The sequence below is a fragment of the Uloborus diversus genome, chromosome 4 (genome assembly GCF_026930045.1).
Source record: "Uloborus diversus isolate 005 chromosome 4, Udiv.v.3.1, whole genome shotgun sequence".
NCBI classification, from domain to species: Eukaryota; Metazoa; Arthropoda; class Arachnida; order Araneae; family Uloboridae; genus Uloborus; species Uloborus diversus.
Window position 1 is genome coordinate 140,208,686 of NC_072734.1, and position 27,891 is coordinate 140,236,576.

Below are 27,891 nucleotides of genomic sequence, written 5' to 3' on the forward strand. Positions count from 1 at the left end.
GATGTCCTTCACCCTTCTTGGAGACAAAAGATATTTCTCCTTCGGATTATGTCATTCGTTTTCCTCTATTATCATTCAATATGCATGAGCTGGCATCTTAGCTGGAAAAGAATATGCTTTTAACCTTAATGCTTTGCATTGGCGACAAATCCAAGGAGATATTAATGTTTTGAATTTCCTTTATTTAATTGGCAGACGCGGAGATTTAGATTTTTTTTTTGAAACATAGTTTATTAAAAAAAAATTTAATATTACCCTTGAAAGCATTTTTTTAAAATCGTGTGTGAAATTAAAAAATAATAATAATAAATAAAAATTCTTCCACAACGCTCAATTAAAAATAAAAGTTGCTTTTTTTAAAAACTTTGATAATGATTTTTTTAAAAAAGTTGTTTTCCTTTGGTCTCCAAAACTTGTACTGAATTACTTTATTTTGTTCCAACGTAATGGTAACTTGGCGATAAAAAAAGAGGTGTTGAGAATCCTGGTTCAGTTAGATGTTGATTAGCGAGATTCCCGTTGTCGATATTTGCTGTATGAATCTCTGTAAAACAGTCTTTACTGCAACGATTCGGAATAAGGTTGGGCAGTGGCGGATTTACAAGCTTGGGAATCCGTCGCAATGCATATTTTAGGGGCCCCGTAAAGATAAATAGAATGGCGAAAAATATTTTATATGCGCCATTCCCGCCCCCCCCCCCATGCTGTGAGGGCTTTTGTTTATGGAGTCCCCCCCCCTCCTTTTTCATGTTTCCATTACATATATTAATCAGTTTTTCTCTTCAAATGTCTGCTATTCTAATAGCCAACTTGATTTCTCTAGTAGAAATTAACTATCAAATAAATGCTTATCTTTTAGCTATGACTGTTGTTTAATAGTTTAAACCAAAGTGAGTTATTTTAATGTTATTACTCGTAACTATCTGCTTTCTAATGTTTTACACACTAAGTATTTATTTGAAAAAGCATTTTACAAAAAGAAAAAGAAAAAAAGAAACTTTTTAGATTATTGTTCCAATTCTGTCTTGAATAATGAAAGTATAATACTCAAATCAAACATAAAATTACTAGGAAAAAAAGCTAGCTTTAGTCGATCCCCGCAAACAAAAACATTTTTTTTTTTTTTTTTGCCAGGACGATTTGTACTTATTTTTCCATGTTTTTTCCCCACCTTTTGGCAACAACGTGCCAATCCTAGTTTTTGAGCACATATGGGAGGGGGTATGCGCCATCGCTCTTGAGATTAAAGTGAGTCCCTCTTCACGAAAAAAATCTCTGAGACACGAAACTCGATAAGTTTAATTTCTTGAAAAAGTTGATAACAAGGATCGTAATTATTCGCTCATTTTCTTTGTATGGAAAAGTTTTGGACTGACATTGATTTCTGAGTGCCATAAGGGAATATTCATTTATTGGGATTCCAAATAGTATTTGTTTCATAACTTCTGTACTGCATGGAAATATAGCTATGTTTCTTGTCTCCCCCCCCCCCTCTCACCAGTTCTCTTAAGCTAAGTTATTTTTTTGTTAACTTGATATGATGTAAAATGCTTCACAAATACAATAATATTTCAAAATTGTATGACAAATGTACCAATCATGTTCAGCCCTTAGTCAGAATCCAGAGTTTGGAATGTGCCCAAACGGGCTCCTTTCCAACTAGGCTAGAATTGTTCTCCTTTGACGTTCTTTTTTTTTTTTTCTTTTCGTAACTTCACTTCAAATATACTTTATTTTGGAGCAGCATTTCCCAACCAGGGTTCGTTACAGGCCCCTAAAGTAATAGCATTATTGAATAGGTTAAGGGCAGGGGCGTGCACAGGATGGGAGAAGGGACTCCTGTTGGCCCGGGCCTGAAGGGGCCCAATATTTTTAAAATGAGGGGTGAAATATAGGGGTAAACATTAAACTATATGGAATGGGGGTCCGTAAAAGTTATTTGTGACGAGCCCCAAAATTTCTGTTCACGTCCCTGGTTAAGAGTTCCGCGAAATATAGAGATCCGCGATATATAGAGAACCGAGATAAGAGTTCCGCGAATATTAAGAATCTTGTACTAGTTCTCTCGAAAGTTGAAACTATTGGTAATTTTAATTGGAAGTAACCATTTATGGTCTTAAATGAAAAGTGGTCAGAAATGCTTTGTGCTGAAATATGCATAAAATGGGGAGAGGTGTAGAAAAGTAATGAATAATTCGCAAATTGTCAAGAAAAGCTCTTTCCGAGACTGTGTTTTATTTGCGTTTTTTCATTGTACTCAATATAGTTCCTTACTTCTAATTATTATCATGTTAAAGTTCGACACATTCTATTGGTTTTTCATTAACGCTGTTTTTTCTTTTCTTTTTTCTTCGAGTTTTGTGTTTATAATACTGTCTTCAAATTATTTTTTAAAAAAGAAAATTTTTGGTATTTATTTAACGTTATCATTAAATTTTGAGTCTTAGAAAATAGTTAGGAAGAAATATTTGTACGCAAACTTTAGCCAATTTTATTTTTAACAGCAGCGTTTTTTATTTAGAAAAAGTTGATTTGACATTTGAAATTATTTTGCAGTAAAATATTTTTTTTAATTAAATTTGCATTATTTATACCAAAAGTTCCCAAAATGGGTGCCGCAGAGACGGGCGTGGATGCCGGAAATGCCCATGGTACCAATATATATTCATTAAAAAAAGATGGACTGGGGCTTCGTGTGAAAATTCTAATTCTAACGGGTGCGGCGAGTCTCAAAAGTTTGGGCAACCACTGATTCATACAATAACAAACCAAACATTTCAATGAACCTCCCCAACAACGGACCTGGCCAAACATCAAGCCTTTTCTCTTTGGAAGTGTTTTCATTTTTCGTCGTTAATGCTTTGTCACGGTTCATTAATGATCGTGGAATTATTATTTTTTCAAAACAAAATCGTTGATTTTTATTCGTTCTTTTGAGAATAATAATTTTTTTTGTAGTCTAAAATAATGATGCTGCGTAATATTTTTTAAAAATTATGGTGATAAATTGGAAGTAAAAAATCCAAACTTTTTAAATTTTTTGCGCAATTTTAAGCACAATTAATTTTATGTGAGAAGTTTCAAAATCTTATTTCATAATTTATATTTACCTGATCTACTATTACGAAACTCTTTTCATACTAAATAAATATATTTCTTTGTTATGCAATTACTTTCTTTCACTGCTTGTTTGAACAAAAGAAAAAAAAAAACAAAAAACATAGCGGTTATCTCTACTAACTATTTTATAAATTTCTTTCTTCAGTTAATTCTGGGTTCTTTATATCCTCGAATACCAGTCTTGAAAATCCTTTTCGAATTCCCTTTGCTCCGGTTTTGTTTTTTAAACCGTCGTGTCCGTTTCCACGCGTCTAGACGTTAAATTATTTACCAATTTTTGTTAGACTTTGGAACTGAGAGCAGACAATTTTTTCTTCACGCGATGAGGTTTTGCAATGCTCCCTGAGCTGCAATGAAGCTTTTTTTCTCCTTTTTGAATACAAATAAGATAAAACTTAAACCTGGCTAGCATAAAATAATGCTTGGCTGATTTTAAATTGTAGTTATGCAAGTTTAAAAACTTAAATAACTACGCACATAGATCTTTATGGTGAGATGCTACAGATACTTCTTGTAGCTGATTCTCGTGCGTTCAGGGACGGGGACTGGACCTGCCGGACCATCGGGGCCCGCGGACCGATGCGCCCTCTCGCCTATCCGAATGCTCTCTGTGCACTTTCGTTTTTTTCCTCGCCCTCAAACCTGTGCATCTGCGTTCACCCCCCCCCCTCTATTCTGTGTGCCCTATTACGGCGACGCAGATTATATATATATATATATATATATATATATATATATATATATATATATATATATATAATATTATAATCTGAGATATACCAACTTTAGATTAATCGTAAAATCTAACTCGTCGCTGAAAATGCTTAATAATGATATGCCAATACAAGTAAGTGCTGATCTGTGGATTATATCCCAGAAAATACATTACTAATCTTCATGAGCTGAAAATTTCAGTTTTTTTTTTCAAAATTTTAGATATTTTTTTCTCGACAAACTAAGAAATAGTACAAAATTATGTTATTGATTGCGGAGAATTTTTATAACCCTTCCACCGCATCACACTGAAGACCTTCTCGTCGCCGTTAGAACGCAGATTCGTTTTCAATGCTCTTTCCGGTCTTTCACGGGCGCATCTTTTCTTCTCAGCTGGCGAAAAAAGGATTCGGCTCCTTTTCCTCCCCGCCTTATTAGTTTGAAGATTCGAACTTGGGGATAACTGACGGGTGCGTTGCCTGTTGGCGGATTTGAGCCCCGGAGAGCCTTAACATCCGCCAGGTGTTTCCCCTCCCCCCTTTTGTGAAATTTATCTCATCCGCAATTGTTAGAAAAATTCGGCAATTTCATTTCTAATGTTTGTACTTTGGAACAACAACGATTTTCAGATTTTTACCAAAATCAGTTTGATAGAAAACTGACCATATGAAATATTGTAAACTTTAAGGTGTAACTACAATGTGATGCAGCCCCCTAGTGTTAAGCATAGTAATTAGCCAGCCTCGGATCTACGTACCCGCAGATCCCCCAGTACAAGGGACCCACTCCCCTAAAAGGGCCCGCTCTCTTAGTGAAATAGAAATCAAGTTAGCAGTTAGGGGGGGCTGCTGATTTTTTTTGCAGGGGAGCCCAAATTTATAGATCCGGGCGGTAATCACATTGACCTAAGTCCTATTATCTTAGTTTTTTAAGCAATCAGTATTTTTATTTAGAACTAAAGCAACCAATGTAACTTGTAATTCAAGTATAATTTAAAGAAAGTATAATAGAATTATGTGTAGGGGAATGTGGGGCAAAGTGAAAGTGCAAATGAAATAGTATATGTGCATTGATAGTATGCACAAAAGATCGGGCGAATCAGGGAAACCCACAGGTCGCTCGATTTTTTGTTCTTTGTGAATATAATTTTTTTTCTGAGACTACTTTTATGAATTTAAAAAAAAAAATTAAAATGAATGAAAAACGCAATAATTTGCCGAATTTTTCAAAATTTGCTGTTTTTATGCAGTTATATGCATTAATCTCAAATAAAAAAAAAATAAAAAAAAAATCGCATAAGAGACAGGGAGAAGCAAAGGGATGTAAGTGGACATTTTCAAGTTTTGAGTAAAACGCGTTTTAAGTTTCGGTCCCTGGTAGGCTTTTATTAAAAAGTTTTTCTAAATCATACTGTAGAGCCGCACCTACTAGGACTACTAGTACAATCTCTTGCACCACAACAGAGGAGGGGGTTACCTACCATTTGTCCTTGCTATCTCCAATTTTTTAATTTTTTCACTTGCATTCTTTTGCTTCTCACTGCCTCGGTGCATTTGCATATAATCTGGGCTCTACTTATTAAGTTGGTTCGTTCCATTCTACATCCGGCGCGAAGTTAATCGTTTTCTAATAAGATGCGTGTTCTATAAAATAAAAAAAAAAAAAAAAGTTCGCCGGTTTTCTATTGTACTTTTCACGCCGATTGTGACAATTGGCGCCCGAAGAAAGTCCAATTTAGCAACTTATTACTCCGCAATTAACCTTGAGCGGGAGGGTGTCGCCCAGATCGTTTTGCTAACTGAATTAAGAACTTTCCTCCATTGACCTGCACACATGGCTTGGGTCCAGCGGTGTAGAACGATCGGGTGAATGCCCCCCGGTCATTGGTCCTCTTTCGGCCGCATCTGCTGCTGCCTCTTCCCTCCGCCAGGTGCGAAACGATGTTTTCGCGATTCTACCGTTTTCGCGCTTTACGTTTTCCTTTCTGGGTCTTACGTCCTCACCCCCTGAATTTTCTTTGTAAAAGAATTGTTTCTTGTCGCAGTGGTTTTGAAACTTAACACCACTCCTCAACTTTCTCAATGATACGATTTCATTAATTTTATCCGAAGTTACCATTTACTCACAATGGGTTAGAAAAATCAGATAATAATTACTATGTATATCATATAAGCTAGTTTTATGCTTCAAAACATAATTTTTATTATTCTATTTCAAAATGAATATGACTCTCACAAAATTTTTTCACTTTTGCATTTTTTATTTTTTAAGACCCAAGCAATGAATGTTCAAGAGATTTTTTTTTCATAACAAGTTAGACATAAATATTCAGTCGCCATGTTTTGTTTCAGAATTTCTCTTTACTTCCCCTTATTTTATTTCAATTATTTATTTTTTAATATATTTATTTTCACTGTGACGAAACTTCAGGATATTAATGTTCTTATACATAATATGTACAAGTATCAGTGTTCGCTGGTTTTTAATGCTGCAGGAAAACACAGGTATAATTATGTAGCAGTTATACCTGTCTATATATTCTCCAGAATTGCGGTAACCGTGACTCACAGTAACGAGATTCTCAGACAAAATTATCTGAATTTCAGACTTTTCTTAAGTGTTTTGAGAAATTTTCATTTTTAATCTTTAAAAGAAAATGTCTTAGTTTCGCCCGTTTTTTCTTCTTTTTGTGAACGTAAAACTGTAACAAGCAAGGTGGAATAATATTTAGGCACTACTGTATTGTAAATTTCAAATCTTGAGTTCTGCCAGTTCCTGGAGTAGGATCTTTAGTAGGCTACTGCTAGGCAGATATTAGGTTGGTGGCCAATCCGAATCTTTCTGTAATAACATTATTTTAATGCCTTCAGAATTATTTTTCAAATCATTTTTATCTTAAAACAGTATATTTTCTATTTTTTATAATGCTAATTGAACTTACATGCTTTTTAATTTTAAACAGAGCTTTATAACGCGTTTTCTAAATATTTGTTCATATTGCATTCGTATGCCAGAAAGGTTTTAAGGTAGAAATGAAACTTTCACCTTCATCTGGTGATTAGTGAACAACCAAAAAAAAAAAAAAGAGAGAGAGAGAATTAAGGAATTTTTTTCTCAGCTTAATCTGTTAGCATTCTCCCTGACTTTGTTACTCTTTTTCTTTTGGGCCATTTCATAAAAAACGGTCATTTTGTCCCACACGTGACGCCTCATATATGTCCTTAAAAATAATACTTAAAAATATCAACGAACAAATTTTTTCTGCTTAACAAATTACAAACTTATGTGTGGTATCTTAAGCAAAAAATTTCGTCATTGCCTTTTAAAATAATTACTTTTTAATGAAATGTATGAACTGTCACGTGCGGAACAAACGGTTGACTTTTTAGTGGAAAGGCCTTTTTGCTGAATAAGGTAATTATTTTATATTTTTCCAATTCTGGCTCACTTTTATTTTTTTAAAACAAAAACAATCATAATCGTTTCTTTAAAACAAAAAAAAATGCTAAGCTATTTAAGAGGCTTATCCAACAACTGGGATGTCTACTTCCGAATGTCGAAATCTTGTGGATTGTCCTTTTCAATGTTGTCAAAACATCTGCTACCTTTCGTGGTGGACAAGTAGGCTCATTCATTCCCAAAATGTATACATATAAACCTGCATTATGACCGAATTGCATTTATGTAACTCTTTCAACAGGTGAAATAAGTCTTCACTTCGATATGATGAATTCACAAATACGACCATTAAATTGTAGCGATTCGTTATATCAAATGTAAACGACAGTTTTGAGGCCGTAAAAGATCTTGTTTCTTATCCCGGTCTCCCACCCCTCTACCCTAAATACATCTTCATGAAATATTGTTTTTTAAATTTCTATTTAAATAATTTCGTTATCGATTAATACAGTAAAACCTGTGAAGTTGACCACCCTTGTAAATTGACCCTTTTTCCAGGCAAGGAGTTAGCCCTATGTCATATAAATCAACCTCTGTTAAGTTGACCACCTGTTTAAGTTGACCACTAAAGTAGTGCACAGCAAGTGGTCAACTTACACAGGTTTCACTGTATATTCCATTTATAATTTATTCCATTCATTTTCCTATCAATTTTTAAATTTCATCTTTTAGGAGTATAATATATGTTGTGAATAACTGAAGATTGCCTGAAATTGCGTCATTTGTTGGGGAAGAAAGTCAATAATAGACTTGTGTTTTTTCTGTTAAAACAAAATCGAAACTTGGGCAAGAAAATGGAATTCCAGTTTAACTTTTTGTTATTGTGTAATACTAAATATGAATGGGATTTCCTCAAGATTTCAACAAATGTAAATGTTACTTTCTTATTTCAATTCGCAATACAATGGGTTTTTGAGAATTACCGAATCACGTATTAGCAGCACTTATTATTTTGCTTTTATCTTGGTTTTCCATCTGTTTTTCATGGAAATAAACTTAGGTAACTTTGTAATTCCAGGATTGTGCTTTGTGCTTCCGGTATTTTTTAGCGGCGCGAGGGAAACTGGAAACTTGGTCCACACATGAACTGTCCTTGCAAGTTCATAGATACATATCGCACCCCGGCAACGAAGGTGACGCAACTCAAAATTTTGAAAAATAGAATCAAAATTAAATGCTTCTTTTCACCACAGAACTCGCACTCAGTTTGCTTACATAACTGGTGTACGTTGGCGGAAAACGATGTAATTAATAGTAACTTATCATTTTTAAAATTTCATAATTAAAAAAATCGAATTCTGAATATGAATCATTAATTTATTTAACAAAAACTAGCCAGTATTTTTTTTTCGCGCGCGCGTATAAAATATTTATGCTTAAACTTTTATACTTAAAACTATTGCGAAAACCTTGATTTTTTTTCCAATGCTTCTTTTTGTGAGTTCTGTCACTTTCGTTGCTGGGTGAAATATGTAGGAATTTGCAAATAAGACTCGAAGACATGAACGTGGGGGCTTGGGGCAGGTCAACCTAATGCCGACCCTCTTGTTCCATCTCTAGTTATCTTCTTTACTAATAATAAAGCTCAAATTCTCTCTGTCTGGAGGATGTCTGTAGGATGTCTGGATCTCTGTGACGCGCATAGCGCCTAGACTGTTCGGCCGATTTTCATGAAATTTGGCAAAGTTAGTTTGTAGCATGGGGGTGTGCACCTCGAAGCGATTTTTCGAAAATTCGATTTTGTTCTTTATCCATTTCAATTTTAAGAACATTTTCCGGAGCAAAATTATCATAAGATGGACGAGTAAACTACGAAATTATCATGACATGAAATCGGAGAGCGAATGAACATAGCCAATTGGCGAGAAATTCGTCATCCATTATTTGTAAATATACAGGCGAACCGAATGACCTTTTGATTTTCAACTACGGGCAAAGCCGTGCGGGTACCACTAGTGTTTCATAAAACCCTTTACCTTCGAAGTACTCCTAGGTCAATGAAAATACGCTCTAAAAACTAGGATTCCATCATCACTTTTGGTAAAACTTAAAACTCTTGATTCCAACGATTTTTGGTAATTATTTGCGGATATTTCCCTCATACTAGTCTTGGACGGAGAACCCTTTTGTATTGAAATGCCACATTAAATTTGGCTGTGGACTAAATAGCCCACACGAGCAGAGTCTAAAAGATTATTCTGTACTTATTGTACTACTGAAAATATTTTAATAATACCACGAATTAACCATAACCACATTTATGTTAACTGAACTTCAAGTGTTATTGAAGATATTTTTGCAAACTGCAGTAGACTGCTAAAGCTGTTTAAAAAACGGAAGGTCACATGCGGCCCTAAAGCCGCATATTCTTCATCCTTATTCTAATCTTTGCCAACATGCCTTTAGAAAAATGTCTCTTGAATGATGATATAAACCATGCCTAGTTCATCAAATTGAAGAATCCTTTTTACTTCTCCTGGCCCGACGAGAGATCATGTCAGCCTAGTCGAAAACTAGGGGCCCGGGCCGGGGTGAGGGGGGGGGGTGACACTGACACACACACACACACAAAAAAGAAAAAGGTAGAAGGAAAAAGGGGGGGGGGACTCCGAATAAGGGAAAACGTAAAGATTAAGTAAAATTTACTCTTTTGGTATTTACTGTTGTGGCACTTAAAGTAGAAGTTTTCGAATAAGCAGTTTTGATTTTTTTTTCTTCTTTTACCCCTTTTTTCTCATCCCCCCTTTCCTCCCCCCTTTTTCTCCTTTCTTTCCTTTCTTTCTTTCTTTTTTTTGAGGGCAGGAGGGGCCCTGCAACATAACTGAACAGGGGCCCGCCTTGGCTCTCTGCGGCCCTGACTCTTCCTTCCATTGTTTTGTGCAAAATCAAAAATGCATTCTGCCTTCCTTGCTGGACAGTGAAACTTGCAAGGAAGACGAATTTACAGCGAAAGTTAAGACTTTTTGGCAACGCTTTCGTTTTTTTGATTTCTCCTGCGTAATCTCAACCCATTCGTCTTGCGAATGTGACTGAACTCGACGACATTAGGTGAAGAAATCTTTCTTCAGCGAATGGGAGAAATGACTTTTGCGCAAAATCTTTATTGGCTCTTCTCATTTTGATCATGTTACTGAACCTGGGGAAACAACCTTTGGAAAAGACCTCATAAATTCTGAAAAGTGTTTCCATATTTTCTTCTGTTTTGCAGGAATTATTTTGTTTGTGATGCGACATTCTTTTGCTGTGTTTTGCTTAAAGTTCTCTGCACCAAACTCTGTTTCATTTTTGTTCCTTGAAATTATTTCAGAGATACCATTTTCTCGAATATTTTTGCCGTAAATTCAAGTTCTCGCAACTTTATTTTTGCGCCCTTGCAAGTTGATGCATTAATGCGCCGCATTCGTCTGCAAATTATGCGTAAGTTATCCTCACAAAAAGCGTAAGCAAGAGGGAAAATCTTGTGGAAGGGAGTTACTCAATGTTTATTAATCTGTTTTGTTTGAACTTCGAATGGATAGCTGAAAAAAAGCTGTGTAAGATGAAATTTATTCGAAATTCTTACATACTCTGTAATAATTTGAAGCGGGTTCATAGTGTAGATTTAATGCTTGATGGATCAATCTAAGGGGGAAAACTGATTCTATTATAAAGTGTTTTTTTTAGAAGTATAGAACTTTAAGTTGGCAACACTGTTTGATATGTGTGCCATTTTGATAGCTGTCACGTGTTTTGTGTTCAGTTTGGTTTGCCATTTCATCATGAATAGACAACAAGACGGTGCAACATGCCACAGAGCGCGTGTCACAATTGATTTATTGAAAGAAACGTTCGGTGAATGAATAATTTCCGGTAATGGACCCGTGAATTGGCCTGCAAAGATCATGCGATTTAACACCGCTGGACTACCTTTTGTGGAGCTGTGAAGTCTCTGATTTACACTGATAAGCCACAGACGATTGACGCCTTGGAAGAGAACATTGGCCACCTTATCACTGACATACGGCCTCCATTGCTGCAAAAAGTGAGAAAATTGGACTTTCTCCGAGGTGGCCATATGCCAGAAATCATATTTAAATAAAAATGGCAAAGAATAATCTTTCGAATAAAGCAACATTCATGGCAATTAACAACATTTAACTGTGTTTTATTTGAACCTAAAGTTCTCTACTTCTAAAAAAACACCCTTTAATAGGTGAAATACAGTGGTTCCCAAACTGACTGGGGTGCCGTAGGAGGTGAGGCGTGCCGCGAGATGTCCATAGTATCAATATGTGTACACTGTATACTCTTGTGCGAATTAATGGAGTCAAACCAATTTCTTTTACAAAATCATCTTTATTTACATCATTTACTTATAAAATCAAAATTACCACTTAATATGCCCTCCCTTTTTGTCCAGCACCATTTTCACTCTATACTGGGCATAGTCTAAACTAGAGTTTTGCACTTTTTTTTTTCTTTTTTTTTTGAATTCTTGGTCTCTAAACCATGTTTCTAGCAAAGCACAAATCAATTTTTGGTTTCGTTGTGCAATCAGATTTTTACTCAATATCACAATGGCCTGCCTCTTCCGTGGAGACATATCCATGACTAACTAAAAGATAAAAATTGACCGAATTGAGAAAAAGCAGCCAAAATATGTAGAAATTTATAACACTTAAACAAAACACAATATTTATGACAAAAAAACGTGAGGTGATAGCGCCGAATCAACTGGTAGGCTAAACAGTTGTTATTAACAAAGATTGAACAACCTAAAAAATTCGAAAATTAAAAATTCTCAACTTGATTCCATTAATTCGCACGAGGGTGTATGTAACCGATGGAGCAGCATGCCGTGAGAAAATTGTTATTCTTTAAAAGGGTGCCGCGAATCGGAACAGTTTGGGAATCCCTGGGGTAAGAGGTTGAAAAACATGAAACAGAACACTTTTCCTTTACTAAAAACTACATTAATCATAGTAAGAACAAAAAAATTGCTCTGCATGGTAATAATTTTTTAGTTTTTAGTTCTCAACTGAATTAAAAATGTGTCAAAAATAAAGAAAAGTTTTTTCTTAAATCTCATCAGCTTTTTAAAAGTAACTCTGTAAGTTGATGACTAATCATATGTCTGTCAGAATTTGTGTTGGAGAATCCCTCCTCCGCCCAATATTCAGACGTATTTTATTCCCCTCTATATATCTGAAATAGTGTTTCAGATAATTTGAGACAAGCAGTTTTTAAATTTTCGACGAGCATGTTGTGTCGTCTTTCAGATAAATACAGCCAGGGGGACAACGCTTTTGATGTCATCGACGATATTTAAAATTTGGCGACGTCACTGTGACGTTTTAGTCCTCTCAACTACGTCACTCAGAAATATCGATTACGTATCACGCAACAGTTGATTCGAAAGTTCGCGCGGAGGCGAAGAGTTGATTTGTTTTTATATACGTACCTTAAATTGTTCCGGATAAGTGGAAATTTTCGAGAATCGGTGTATAAAGTTTTGAAATGTTAGTTCAAAATTTTAAAGTGATTCATTTGATGTACCTCTTTCTTAGACGTTAATTTCATCATTGCAGGAATCAAGCACATTTTAACAGGGTTCGCGTTTACGCGCTATAGCGGGTTTTTTACGCAAATTCGCGGGAAAGGGACGCAACTTCCGTGAAAAATCGGGTCCCAGGGACCCAGAAAACCCAAAAGATAAGAACCAGAAAAAAAATGGGAGAAAATGCTAAAGATCTATTTAGTAAATGCTTTTAAGCTTCAAAATGACCAGGAGAATCAACAGAAAGGGACTAAAATGACCCTATCTGTTTATCAGCTATTCAAATACACCCCAATTGTGGACCAGTCAATGGAATTTTAGTGATAAGACTGGAGCTTACAGTAACCTCCTGGGCAGAGCTCAGGGAGCAAGTTCACAAATAGCCCATTGTACTGTATTCTAAGAATAAGCTTTCCCTCAACTTTTATCTTGAGGAAATTCCTAAAAACAGAAATGAAGACTAAAAATGAGAGGTTTTCAATGCAATCTTCAGGATTAATACAAGACAATTGTACAGTAAAAATATTGCAATTTGGCATTCATGTAACCAGAATTACTTTTGAAAATAATCATTTTGCATCCCCAATAAAAAGAGGGGAGAAAAAAATGGCGAACATTTTCCAGATCGCGCTAAACACAAAGAGTTCGGAACTTTACATTTTTCTTGTTAAATTGCTTATAAATACTTGAATTTTATACAAAAGCACTTCAACCTTGTTCTTTTTCTAATAATTCATCTCTTTCTGGTGGGTGTTTTTTATTTGGACTTGCAAAAGTCGGGTATTAATCGATCGCGCCATTTTTGCGCGCCATTTTCAAAATGGCGCGATTTTAAAAATAGAACAAAAATCAAAACAGATATTTTGAACAAGTCAAAATAAAGTCAAATATACTGATTTAAGATTGCAAATGAGCAATTTTCACACTCATATGAGAAAATGTTTCGTTTTTGCGATCGCGATTTTTGCGTTGGGTTCATTCGCTTGCGATTTATTTTTATTATTACCGTATTTTCCTGCGTATAATCCGCGGATTATCTGCTAAAAAAGGCAAAGTTTATGAGGTGCGGATTATGCGCAGCCGCAGATTATCTGTGATTTTTTTTTTTTTTTTTCGCTTAACACCAACGCATTGAACCTCAATATTTTTACAGTAGGATTCACCGATCGAGATCGTACGCCGACCGAATGTTGTTTATTTTACGAAGCACGCATGTTCTTCCTCGCTGCCTGCCTGTATGTTGGTTATTTTACGTTGCTTGAATGCTCCTCTCGGCGATTCAGGTCATGTAAAATAAGCAACATTACAGTGAAATAGGTAACCATTTGCACAAGATGAGACCGTTTGCTCCTTTGTCTCGACTCCTTGTTTTTCAAGTAATTAGCGTACTATAATCAAGATTTCAAAAAGAAATCATTATATTTTAGATTATCTGTCAGATTAATTTTGATTATGCCTTCAAAGTAATTACTTTTTCACGTTTTTAGTTTAGTTGCTCAAATGGTATGTTAAATTCAAACTTTATCTTTTTACATCGTATTATCCGCGGATTATACGCCGCCGCGGATTATACGAAGCTTTTTTTTCTTCAGACCGATTTTAGACCTGCGGATTATAGGCCGCCCGCGGATAATACGCAGGAAAATACGGTATGTAATTGCCAATGATAATTGGGAAGGGGGGGGGGGGGGTCTGTTTGCTTTTTTCACTAAGAAAAATTTCCAGGAAAACAAAAGTTAAGGGAGTGCTTTTTGCTTGATCAATCAGAGGCACTTGTTTTATATTTTATGGTAAAATCCATTTTTAAAGTAAATTTTGAGTTAATCTCATTGTAACTGACCAAATAGTTTCTCACATAACTGAGTCTTGCAAGTCTATTATTTGAAAATAATTTTACAATGATAAAATCACAAAAAATTAGGGCAAAAATCACCAATTTATTTTATTTCATGCCTCCCCCCCCCCAGTATAAATATTTTTATATTATTCATTTACACACTAAGATTTTCTGTTTAAAATTTAAGGGACTCATTTTTTCCAGCAAAGGACCCAAATCTATTTCATTAATGGGTCCCTGGGACCCATGTTACGGATAGTTGAGCGCGAACACTGTTTTAACCAATCCTTCGTTCGTATTTTAATTAAAAGTTTCATTAGGAGTGACTGTAAAAACTCAAGTTCTGCCACTTCCTTGAAACAAATTAGTTCTAATTGTATTATTAAGTTAGTGAGGTATAGCAGTTATACGACAAGTTGGTAGTCATTCTTTTCGGTCTTTAAAAACAACGACGCATTCACTGCATAGTTTAATTTATAAATATTACAATATATGGTTTGTAACCAAGTTTTAAATTAAATTGTTTTTATTAATTTTTTTTTTCTTGAGGAAAAGTTTTCCAGAAGGGACTAGAATGAGAAGCAACTAGGTTTTAGCAAGAAAAAAATCAGGAGAGAAGTTTGATACATGTTTTAGATGTTAGTAAACGTGGTATATTCCTTATCCATATACCAACCTATATTTATACGAATGTGTACGGTAATTTCCTCAGCTCACGCCTGAACCTGGTCTTGCCACTGCGGTTACTCCAATTAAGCGCCATAGCCAGGACCTGATTGCTGAATAGGCCAACTAGGCCGTGGCTTAGGGCCTCCGTTTTTTAGGTGCCCCCAAATGCCCTAATTTTTTTTAGCTAATTGTTAAAATTGTAAGGATTAACTACAGAGGGGACTCTAAAAACCGTTCGGCCTAAGGCCCCCTGTTGCCTTAATCGGGACCTGAGCATAGCAAAGGGGGAAGATGATTTAAATGCATGCCCCCCTCCCCCCCAAAAAAAAACTCCTAAATTTTCCTTTTTGACTAGAAAAGGCCTGAAACTAACTATATTCCCCCTCGAAATTTACCCATATTTTACTTCGCTTTTTTTTTTCCTGGCTATGCCTCTGAGCCCAACCCTAAGCCTTAAACGTAAAGTGGAATTTACAGTGAAAAGTTGTTGCCTGTGATCGATCATTGGCAACTCCCCTGTGTTACCTTGAATCATCGAAAAGTGATTTGACTCTACTATCACGTTAACCTTGCCCCAAATATAGTTTATTCTTACTTGGAGAAATTCATTTTGAAGATATCAAGCCAGCTGATTATTTATACGAATAGATAAAATCCAATTTTATAGCTCGATAAGGTAAATAGATCTCTTCCTAGTTTTATCTGGTGTCCTTAATTTTTTGCATCAATCAAGTAGATCTTGGATTTTGTAGAACGCTTATTTAAACGAAAGATCTTTCGTTTTTGATACAAGATAACAAGTTAAATATCTCGCGCCGGAAAAGAACTGTTTGATTATTCCTTTTTTCTGGCTGTTTGTCTCATCCATCGAAACGTTCTTCCGGGAAGTTCCATCACATTCGAAGTTTTCCCCATGACCAGAATAGCTCCTTATTGAGGTGGTGGTTGGAGAGATAAATAACATTGTCGTGTAATGAATTTTGAATCGATTTCCTTACAACTTCTTGGACTTGGTGGATGCGTTTCGCATTATGTTTCCTCGACTAGAAATTTTATGTAATGGTGCATTTAGATTCTTCTTTTTTATATTTTAATTGTTCATTTTGCCGATACACAAGGGCGGATCCAAATATTTTTCAAAGAAGGGGCGTTTCATTTTTATTACATACCTCTTTCTACGTATCTGACTTTCATGTGCATGAGAAACTCCCACAGCATTTTTATTAACTATATATAAACATAGACAATGAGGGGAGGGGAGAAGGTCTTGAATCTGTTCTTTGTGTGACCGAAGGTAATCTAAAAAAGCGTTTTTAAAACTTCTACTTCGGAAAAATTTCGGAAGCAATGTTTCGAAACCCCTCTCTTCCTAACCTCATCGAAAGTCGTCTAAAAATGTGCTTTTGACCATTTCAAAAAAAAAAAAAAAAAGGTTGATAAGTCTCTCTTTAACCCCATTCCTTCTCCATGGTCTGCTATCGCGTTTTCAAGGCCTCAGTTTTGAAAAATATTCGGGGAAAGCTTGCAAACTCTCATCCTCCAAACATCACTGAAGATCGTCTAAAATTCTCTTTTAGAAATTTCAATTTTGAAAAATTTGAGTTCCGAGCACTATCCCTTTTTCTTATGTCATCAAATATGGCCTATAATTGCGTTTTTAGAACTTCAATGACAAAGTCTTGCTGGTGCACTTAAGGAAGGTTTCAAAATCCACTGCAATGCTAGTTTGTTGCCTGAAATAAAACTCTGTTATTAATGTCAATTTTTTCCGAAAATTTGATTAAAAACTAAATTTATCCAGCAGTAAAATAGTTTGACAAAATACCTCATAAAATTGTTTTCCAAAAATTGATAGTCAACATCTACTGCTGTTTATATTTATATTGCTTAAAATATTTTTCCAGACATCTTCTTTCTTGCTAGGTTTTTCCCTGCTCTCTGGTGTCGACAGCTTTAAAATCATTTCTGTATCGTTAATCATTTACGTCTGGGTCATACGTAAAAATATGTCTTGGTGTGGTTCAAGGTTAAATTTTTTAACAGCGATTGATTTTTCTGTGTTCAGTTCTTGAAATATGTCCAGTGCTTAATGAATTGTAATTGTTTGGCCAACAAGATTTAATGAATTGTAAAAATACTTAAGAATTTGAAAAAGGGTAAGGGGATGCAGAACGTTATGCTCCGACGGTATCGAATCTTGTAGCAATGATCAATAAAAACAACAAATGGTCAAAACTTTTACAATTTATGGAGTTAAAATTGTTCGCTATGGAGGCAAATTTCCTATCATTTGCGAATTTACCTTCTATTTCTTTTGCGCTTTGATCCAAGTTTTAAATTGGAGAACAAGTTTCTAAATTGATGAGAAGGATTAAATTAAATAAATGTGTTTGTTCTACTGCGAGTATGACATCCAGTATCCCCCCCCCCACACACACACATGTTCCAAAACATTTGTTTTAGCATTTTTTTTTTAGTATTCTTGATTACACCAGAAATAATTAAATGTATCATTATTTTCTATTAAAATGATTACATATATGAGAAAAATATTTTAGATTTATTTTCTTGTTTTCTCAGTTACGCTTTTTTTTTTAAATATTGTTATTCAATGGCTTCCACTGGTAACAATTTCTCATGTTGCTATCTTCCGTTTCAATTTTCATGCAAAATGTATCTTTTCTATCCAGCCAAAAATCTCAAATGAATTTGTTTTGATTGATGTCCATTCCGTGCAGTAATTCTCAAATGCTTTCATGCTTCCAACTATACAATGTTACAGGGCGAAGAAAGAAAGAACAATGCTTGCGATGCCTATCCTAAATCCTCTGATAGCGTTGACCTACTACCAGGAAAAAACGAGGTTTTGCTTATGTTGTGTTTTTTTACCCCTTTCGCTCGATTCTCTACCGCGCTGGCAACCACCGATGCGCTGGTGCAAGGCGTTTTTGCTGCGAAAAAAAAATATTTATACATCAATCCGTATCGAGGTCACACGGCTCGCGTGCCAAAATACGCTGTACCAAAGTCTGATGATTTACCGAGAATGAAGGGAAATGTTATGGGTGCCCAGTTCACACTTGTGCAACTTTTTCCGCAATTCTACGTAAGTTGTTGACACATCAGTTGCCTACCACTGCGGTGCAGTCGAATCTCGAATATTAACGTTTTACGTTTGTATTATTCTCCGTTTCTGGCATTTTGAACGAGTTCGGGAAAGTTTCTTCATTGGGATGAAAGAGAAAACAGCAGCCGAGTATAATTTTTATTATTGTTTTCCTCGTTATATGCAACATTTTCAATTTCGTACTTGAATTATGAAGAAACAAATTATACTCTCCCTCCCACCCCCGCCGATGGAATCAACAGTTTTTACTATAAAATTCGATTTAGGAACACAAACGAAATTCGAACTTGTTCGCATGAACACAATTCGAACTTGTGTGTCGAAACCTAACTTTTTATATAAAAAAAACCTCCATAGTCCAAAAATCGTGCTTAGTATTTCATATGGTGTAAAACTTTAAGAATTAAGTATTGAAAAATTTAATATCGAAGAACCCTCCCCTCCTCCCTCTTTTTAACTGCATGTATAAAATTTTTTAAAAAAATAAAAATGACTGCATGTATGTTTTTACTAGTTAACATTACGATTTTTTTTCTGGTTACTGTGTCGTATTTAAATAAGTTTGTAATAATAGTATGGGTAATATGTCATAAGATTTAAGAAAAATTATAAAACAAACTTTAAATTTGACATAAGAGTGTTTTCTCATTTAATGCATTAAAAACAGCACGTTTACCAATTATCAAACATTTAAATTTGTTTACTATTAAAGACTCATGAAGCTTTCGGTCGAACCGAATATTCGACGATATTGTATATTTTAGTTGATTTAATATCTGTTACTCAACTTTAAAATGATTTCAGAAAAATACCATCTGAGTAAAAAAAAATTTGCCCATATTTTTATGTGTTGATGTTCTCCTTCCTATATCTTTGTAGAAGTGCAGCAGCTGTTTTGCTTTAAAATAAATCAATAAGTAATAAATAATAATAATAAATCGTATTTATTGAGTGTTGTATGTTTATTCTAAATTTAAAGTGGCGATTTGTCGTAAAATTGAAAAAAAAAAAAAAATTAACCGTGGACGAATTGATAAATTTGATTGAAGAGTAAGCTGATTTATTTTTACTTTTCGTTATACTGTTAGTTATCGTTTCGTGTAGGTTTGTGTCTCAAGTCTCAGGTGAAGTGGAATGCCCTTAATCGGATGGCCCGGATTATACTCAAATACATTATTGGTCATATGCAGTTTCATATACAGTGGCTCCCAAAAGTGTTCGTACACCCACGACTTTCTATGAAATAGGCCCTTACCCATTGGTTAGAATTAATATTTCGGAATAGGTATTTTATTATAAGATCTATGATCTATTTTTAACAAAACTGTATGAAAATTTTTAATAAAGCATTAAAACTTAATTTTTAAAAAATCAAAAACCAAAAAGTGCCGGAAATTTTATCTCACCAAAGTCTTCGTACACTTTGAAAACATGTCAAAAAATTAGTAAATAATTTAACTTTTTAGTACGTTATTATTTAGTAAAATATCATAAAGTAACAAAAACAGCTTTTAAACGTCTGGGAATAGATTCCATTGTTTTTCCTTTCTTTTTTTTGTGCATTTTCTGAGTAAGTGTTCAGCCACACTACGAGTCTTACTGTTTATAGTTCGTTTTTCGTTTCAATGGTGTATTTTCGTAATCTAGCCACCAGATAACTCCAAATATGTTCCATTAAGTTTAAATCTAGTGATTGAGGAGATATTTCGAAGCTTAAGGGCAAATTTTGAGGCACCAAACGCGAACGTGTGCTGCTTATCGTTATCTTGATAAAAAACAAAGTTGTTTCCGATTACCAAGTTTTGGACTAATAGTTTAAAATTGTTTTTAAAATATTTAAATGAACAGCATAATTCATTATTTCACCATAAAAATCCAAATTTCCAAGTCCTGATGCTGAGATGCACCCTTACACAAAAACACCTTCACCGTCCTGATTAACTGATCCAACTAAGTTCTTAAGATTAAATTCTTCATTTTTTTCTTCCATTTACAATTATACAACAATTTAACCCAAAATGTTGAATTTATAGTTACGATCTATAATTAAGACGTTGTTCCAAAACGTTTTGAGCTTATTTATCATTGATTTTACGACGGAAAGCGTAAGCTTACTGTTTTTGGCACGAACAGGAAAATTTGTGCGGGAAGCGGTCCCATTTAATCCAGCTAATCAGAAACCTTGGCGAACAATTTTAGGTAAAAATTAAACGTAAATGTTTCATTCAATTCTGCAGAGACTTTTTCAGTTCTGAAATGTGTATTTTTCATGTTTTTTTTAACTGTAAACCTCAGATCACGCTTTGTTAACTTTACCAGTTGACCTTTTCTTACCTTGTTTTCGATCCAATTCTTTAAAGCATTTTATCAAGCACTTCACTATAGAATGGTATAAATTAACCAATTAAGAGACATTTCAAACCAATTTATGGCTACTGTGAGGGACAAAAAATTAAATTTCGAATCGTGTTTGTTGTTTTCTACGCATACCTGCCATATGAAAATAATAAGCAGAATATTAGGGAATAAATACACAAGAAATTAAAGGCAAATGACTTTATAGTATCATTACAATGCAAAAATAATAATAATAAAAAAACACATATGATAACGTTAATTATGAATTTATTCGAAAATATTTCAGTGTACGATGGCTTACGTGGCGTATTTTTTCTCTGTCTCTTCGTTTTTTGACAAATTTCAAAAATAAAATCTGGCAATATTTTGAAAAAAAAAAAAAAAAAACTACTGGGTTTTATTCAGAACGGCATAAGAATGGCGTGAAAAAAAAATTGGACTTCATATTCGAATTCAGTTTTGCGTTATTTTAGTTTTACTACAAAATTTCGAGGTGTACGAACACTTCTCGGAGCCACTGTATTTTTGCTTCTTTTGACATAGTGCATGAAAATGCATAAAAACATTTAAAAATATATATTACTTTGTTTTTCTTTTAGACTCTAAGAAGGATTTAAAAAAAAAGCGTTAATGTATTATCATATTCTTTTAAGTCGCCCGATTGTTTGTTTTTACAAAGAACAAAAAAATCGTGCGATCTATGAAACGCCATTTTGGTGAAAATAAGTACTATTCGAAACTCCAATAAACTATAGGGGCGCTGCAGCCACTGTCGAATGGCGGATGAAAAAGGTAAAACAAACAAATGCCGTAATTTGCTTTGACGCTTAGTGCATGACAGTAATTTTTCATCGTGTTTGTGGAAAGCTTTCTTTTCTATCCTTCTGAAATTACATTACATCACAAACTGTCTAAAACCTGTTATTTACCCCAAAGAAAACGCGTGGAATGGAATGTTTTACATATTTTTCTTTAGTATTGTTAATCACCGCACGGTAGCGTATTCGAGCTCTAGAGTTGCGAATCCTACCTTCAGGTAGCCAGTGAGAAAAGAATTCCGGGAATAAAATAATCAAAAAGCGCACTAACACATACTACTTTCTATATAAATATTTCAATATAATTAATACGTAGTTAAATGTAAAATGGAAAGGCTAATCCATTTCGCAACGTAAATATAATATTAAAAAATTATATGTTAAGTATAATATTAACATTCAGTAAGTTACCGCCCTAAAGCCAGGGCTAAGGCAGACAATATTAACATATTTCAATTTTTAGTGAATATTTTTTAGAGCCTTCTTGCGTGCATATTTTAATGATTTTTTATTGCTTTTAATCCTGGCTCTAGTTATTACCAGGACCAGCTCTTCCTTCTTTGATTCGTAATTCAATTACAAATCACTTGATTGACTAAGTGAAGAAGAGCAAATAATTTTCATTCTTTCTTCGATAAGTGAGGCTCAGAACGGAAGACCACTCGCTGCGTGTGCGAGTAGTCACGTGTGCTGTTCAGTATTGTTTACATTCGACAAGAACGGTTGCGCTGACTTGTTTTATGACAAACAATGATGTTTGATTGAAAAGTTTTGGAAACTTTTCATTGCTTTTGTGGTTGTTTGACTTAGCATCTTTGCTAGTAAAACCATCATGAAATTTATATTGCCGAAAAATTTAATTTTTTTGTCATGCTTTTAAAATAAGTAAAAATGACCATCCTTCCCCTCACCTTTTAATCTTTAGTTCGATCTTTTAAGTATTTTTTTAAACATCTGGAATGGAGCATTGAAAAAATGTGTAGTGAATTCTCCTGAATGTTGCCTTCCCCCTCTCACCCCCTCCATTTGAAGTCTTTTTTTTTTCTTTATTTAATGCATAAGCACATTGGATGACTAAAATATCTTTCTTTGTTTTTCATATTACTGGCTTTTGGATAGTGTTTACCTCTTGAAAGTTCATTAAACATTATGTGTATTATTATACTTTTCCTTCCTTAAAAAAATCTTTCTGTTTAATTTTTCTGCATTCATTTATCTCAGTACTATTTTGTATATTATCCACAATATCATAAAGTTAGCTTTTTAATACCTTCAGAGGTGCCTAAAAAGGGTGGGGGGGGGGGGCATAGGGCAGGGTGTGCCATGGATATTTTTTGGGGTTCTTTTCCTTTTCTTACAGATTTTCTGTCTGCTGAACAAGTGTACGATTTCTTGAGAGGACAGTTGTAATTATCTAGTTTCAACGTAATTTTAAGCCCAAACTATCCCCATGGCATCTCACTGTTTGTTAATCCTAATGTAAGGTGTTTGTCACTCCTTTATTCAATCATCAGTTTCAAAAAATCTTAATAACCAATTGCATTAATCTCTTCAATTCATTCTAAACTTAGCGAACAAAATTCAGAGCAAGAGTTAAGTTCTAGGTTTTGCATATGGTTGTGTGAACTTTCATTGATGACTCCTTCACATTGTCTGCTGACTGGTTATCAAGACTTGGCAGTCAGTGGACTGTTAAGGCTGGCACCATGGCGTAGCTGGGGCAGGGGGCATACGCCCCTCACAAGGCTCAAAATTATATGTATGAAGGCACATGCAAGGGCCTGAAATTGCTTTTTGGCGTGTAATTTGGTAAAATTTTACATGACCCCCCCCCCCCCCCCCTAGGAAAATTGTTTTGCTACGCCTGGCAGACTTGTATCTTAAAGTCTAACAAATTTGGAGTAAATATATTTATTTTTAACTGGTATTTAAAATATTTCTAAGAATTCCATTTGTTTTTAATGAATTTCACTTTTTATTATAGTGAACCTAAATGGCTGTGGAAAAGTTGACATATCTGATTTTGATCTGCTAAAAGTATTGGGTACAGGAGGTATGTATGCATTAGGATTAGTTTATTTTGATTGTACATAATTAAAAATCATCTTTTTGGTTACACAGTCAAACCTCGTTATCGCGACACCCGGATTTCAGGACACTCTGTATTAGGGTGGGCCGAAATAAGCCGAAATTTTTTTTTTCCAAATCAATTTTTGGATAGCGCGCAAAAGTTGCGTAGTGAGCTAGTTAGCACTCACAAAAAATTTCTTGGATATTAAAAAATATCTAGCCGGCGCTATTTGACACTGAAAATCCGAAAAAAAAAGAAAAAAATGAATTTTTGTCGAAATTTTTTTAAAAAAACTTAATTCCAAATATTTTGCAGGAATGCACCGAAAATGTTTTATAATGAGCTAGTTCTAGCCCATAAAATGTTTCATTCATTTTAATGAGCATTTAACCGCTCATTTCCGACATCAAAATTTGAAGAAAAATGAAAAAATATTGAATTTCTTTAAAAACCAATGTGAAAATTATTTTTTAAAATTAAATCATAGACTAATTAATTAAATAGCACTATTAATCATAGTAATTATTATAACGCAATAGTATCTTACATTTTCTAGAATTACATATAGAGATAATAAAATTTTGAAAAAGAAATCTTCAAATTTGATTTATAATACCTCATGCATAATGAATATTATTTTTTGGAATAATATTGTCCCTTGTTATCAAATGATGGAAGTTCTTTCCTAGCTTGAAGTTTGGCACGAATGTATCCATCTCGTGCAGTTTCACCATGAACTTTTATTGCAGCTTCGGTTATTAGTTTCACACAATGTTTCACAGCTTGCGTGTGACAGGGAAATTTATCGAAAGTGAACTCTGTAGGCAGTTCTTTGCACATTTCTTTCAATTGTTGGTCTTTTAGATGCATTGTAAGAGGTGGCTCTGTTACAACACAGTTTGCCCAATCAACTAAATCAACATAATCAACGGCTTCAAAATTGAGTTTAGGACACTTAAAAAATCGTACACCATCCGAACTCTTCGTCTTCTTATTTCTAGAGTTCAGAATGCACCTAACAGCTAATTCCTGAATGTATTTTCTTGAGTCAAACAACATTGTCAACAGTAGCTGTTCAGGATGAGCGAAATATGCATTATTTGAGAGAACTTTGAAAATTATCTCCTTAACGTTGTCCGGAAACTGCCTTGCAAGAGAAATCATTTTCCAAAAATGTTGGGCACCATACTGACAGCTCGGTTTCATTTTTATTTCAAACCACATTGGAGCATAAACTAACATTACATACTTTACAAGCATTGTAAGATTTTCTGATGGAGTTGGAGTGCCTATAAACATACAAGTGTAAAAAACGGTTTGCAGTTGTCAGCCATCGCGCATGACTGAGCTTGCCTGGGCTACTGTCAGCCATACTAGTAGGACAACTACTATCTTTTACGGCAAGACATATTCTATACAAATATTGTTGTTCAGTACCTAAATTTTTTATATCTTCCATGTCCAAAACCAGAAGATTGCAGTCAATGTTATCGAATTTGACCACCAGATTTTTCTCACAATCTTTAAGAAGTTGTCCGATAGCTCCAGAATATGAATGTGGCCCCTTTGTGCAACCGTCCAATTCCAGAATAAGACGCCTCAGTGGCAACTCATTAGTATGCAGCAGACATATGTTCCACTGTAAAAGTCTTTTGAGATATGTTTCAAGTAAACGAATTACTCCACCTTTCCATCCCGTATTTACATTTGTTCCGTCGCATCCAATAACTGATAAGTTAAGCAAGCTCATAATATACTTTTTTGCAAAGCCTATAATACCTTGAAAAATTTCTTTTGCATTCATAAATGACCGATGTACTTGCTACCTGGTTCTTCTATCAGTGCTACATGTGCTTCAGATGCTAATTTTTGGTGGCCAGATGTCTTTTTGAGGGTGTCATCTTTGCGGCCGTCAAAATACAAACTCTTTATAGCTGTCCCTTTAACTGCTCTTAAATTCCTTTCCCTTAGCTTGCTCCTTTTTTTATAGACTTCCCTCCTTATTTTGTTTTTATCGACTATGTATTTTTGTTTTGTTTATGAGAAACTAAGTCGAAATCAGCGAGAACTGCTGTAGCAATTTTAGCCACTGATCTAATTGAAGCGCCAGTTAGATCCGCTGCTAAAGCTGTATGAAGCATAGAAAGTCTCATTTGACTTGTCGTTGTTGATGGCGCATCGTTTTCTTGACGTTTTCTTACGTTTTCTTGAAAGCGGATATTTCAATTTCAAATCGTCATCTGTAATTTTTGTGCTTTCTTCTGATTCAAGCTATGTTTCAGGATAAAATAGTTATAAAATAATCTTAGGAATAATAGATGAAGTTGAATGCCGTTTATTATCCAGGAGAAACAATTGGAACCGAAGATTAAAAAAATTACCATCTTATGTAACTATTTTTTATTTGAGTGTGTGCATTTGTTAATATTGGCGAACAAATGTCGCATAAAATTGATTGAATTTTCACTGTTTTTTCTAAGTAACGTATTGCGTAATATTTCAGTATAGATTTCAAAACTACTTTAAATTTTTTTTTTTTTCATTTTTCCCATGTTTCAGTCTTAAAGGAGCGTAGCTAAATATTCTACGAAATGTATAAAAGTCTTTGAGGATTTCAACTAACTCACTGACAGATATTTCTAATGTTTGCTGAAAACTAGCTTCAAACTTTTTTTTTTTTTTTGAAAAAAGTGCATTTTTGCCCTTTTTTTAGTTTTTTAAGGTCAAATAGCGCCGGCTAAATATTAAACAAATTTAGCGAAATTTTTTATAGGTAATAACGGGCCCATATAGCAACTTTTCCCCACTATCCAAAAACAGATTTCCAAAAAAAGTTTTTTCGGCCCACTCTACTCTGTATGTCACATCACTTTTTCAAAATCCCAAATTAATGCCATACAGTTTTAATGTTAAGTGGCTCTGGGTTTTACAACAGTTTTTTTTTGGGGGGGGGGGGGGGCAACTCCGGTTATGACGACACTTCGAGCTGCGCAGATTGGATCAAATATTTCTTTGCAATTGAAAATTGTTCTGTAAAATAATGAAAACATCTGAAAATGTTTGTTGTACAAACTTTAAACTCAGACAAGAGATTGATCAGGCATGACACCTCAAAAATGGTGGGGGACGAGTAGATAAGTTCTGAAAAGGTACAGGTTTCAGACTTTGACAAGAGGGACAATAGAAAGGAATTAAATGAGGGTGGATTGTAATACTGGATGAGGAATACAGCTGGAGAAAAGACCATAGCTACCTTAAGCTGTAGGTGGTCATTACAAGCTTGATCCATGAGGGAAAAAGAGATAAGAGCTTCTCATTATATTGAAAAGGGACACACAACTCTAAAGTGGATAAAAGAATTGGAAAGTTTTTTTTCACCTTCGAAAGGTGGGACTAGGCCGTTAAAGTCTAATCATAATTGCGGACAAAAGTGAAGAGTCTGGAATTAATTTCTTTCTTGCTGATAATTTCGTGGAAAGGAGGATCAAAAATGTTATTTGCAAAAGTTCAGCAAACACTTAGTGGAAAGTATTGTAGAATTCAAAAAAAAAAAAAAATAATAAGTGAAGGTTTTTTTTTAAATATTTTGTCATACTCACCAATAACTCAAATTTACATTAGTTGAATATATTTAAAAGCATAAACACTATTAATTTCTTCATTAAATCTAACTTTATTGTGAACTAATGTTTAATTGATATAGTGAGAAGCAAAGGTATGCAAGTGGCAGAATTAAAAATTTTCAAGATAACCAGTACAAATGGTAGGTGAACCCCTTCTCTGTCTTGGGGCAAGAGATAGTAGTAGCCTTGGTAGGTGCTGCTGTATAGCATGATTTAGAAAACAAAAATCAATGAAAGCCTACCTAGGACGTAATTTTTATACACGTTTTACTCAAAACTTGAAAATGTCCACTTATATTCATTTGCTTCTCACTGACTCAATTGTGAATTTTTAAACTATTCCGGTTATGACGTCGCTCCGGCTATGATGACACTTTGTTAACAGTCCCAGAGGTGTCGTGATAACATGGTTCGACTATACATATTAAAGGAACAACTTGTGAAAAAAATAGAGTATTATCTTAAACTCTTAAACATTATCAGTACCAGCCAATACTTTTTTATTTTTTTGGTAATAAATAATTTCAAGCATGTGATAATAGGTTGACTTTTCTGTCTG

The 27,891-nt window shown here is 34.4% G+C and overlaps 1 protein-coding gene across 1 annotated transcript in view; it reads left to right on the forward strand.

Annotated features, from left to right (window-relative positions):
* Positions 1-19,037: 19,037 nt before the first annotated feature.
* Positions 19,038-27,891, forward strand: part of LOC129220869 (ribosomal protein S6 kinase alpha-5-like) — a 31,229-nt gene continuing 22,375 nt past the window's right edge. The window contains exons 1-2 of the mRNA XM_054855301.1: positions 19,038-19,041; positions 23,623-23,691. Of these exons, the coding sequence (XP_054711276.1) occupies positions 19,038-19,041; positions 23,623-23,691 (73 nt within the window). The remainder of the gene's footprint in view (positions 19,042-23,622; positions 23,692-27,891) is intronic.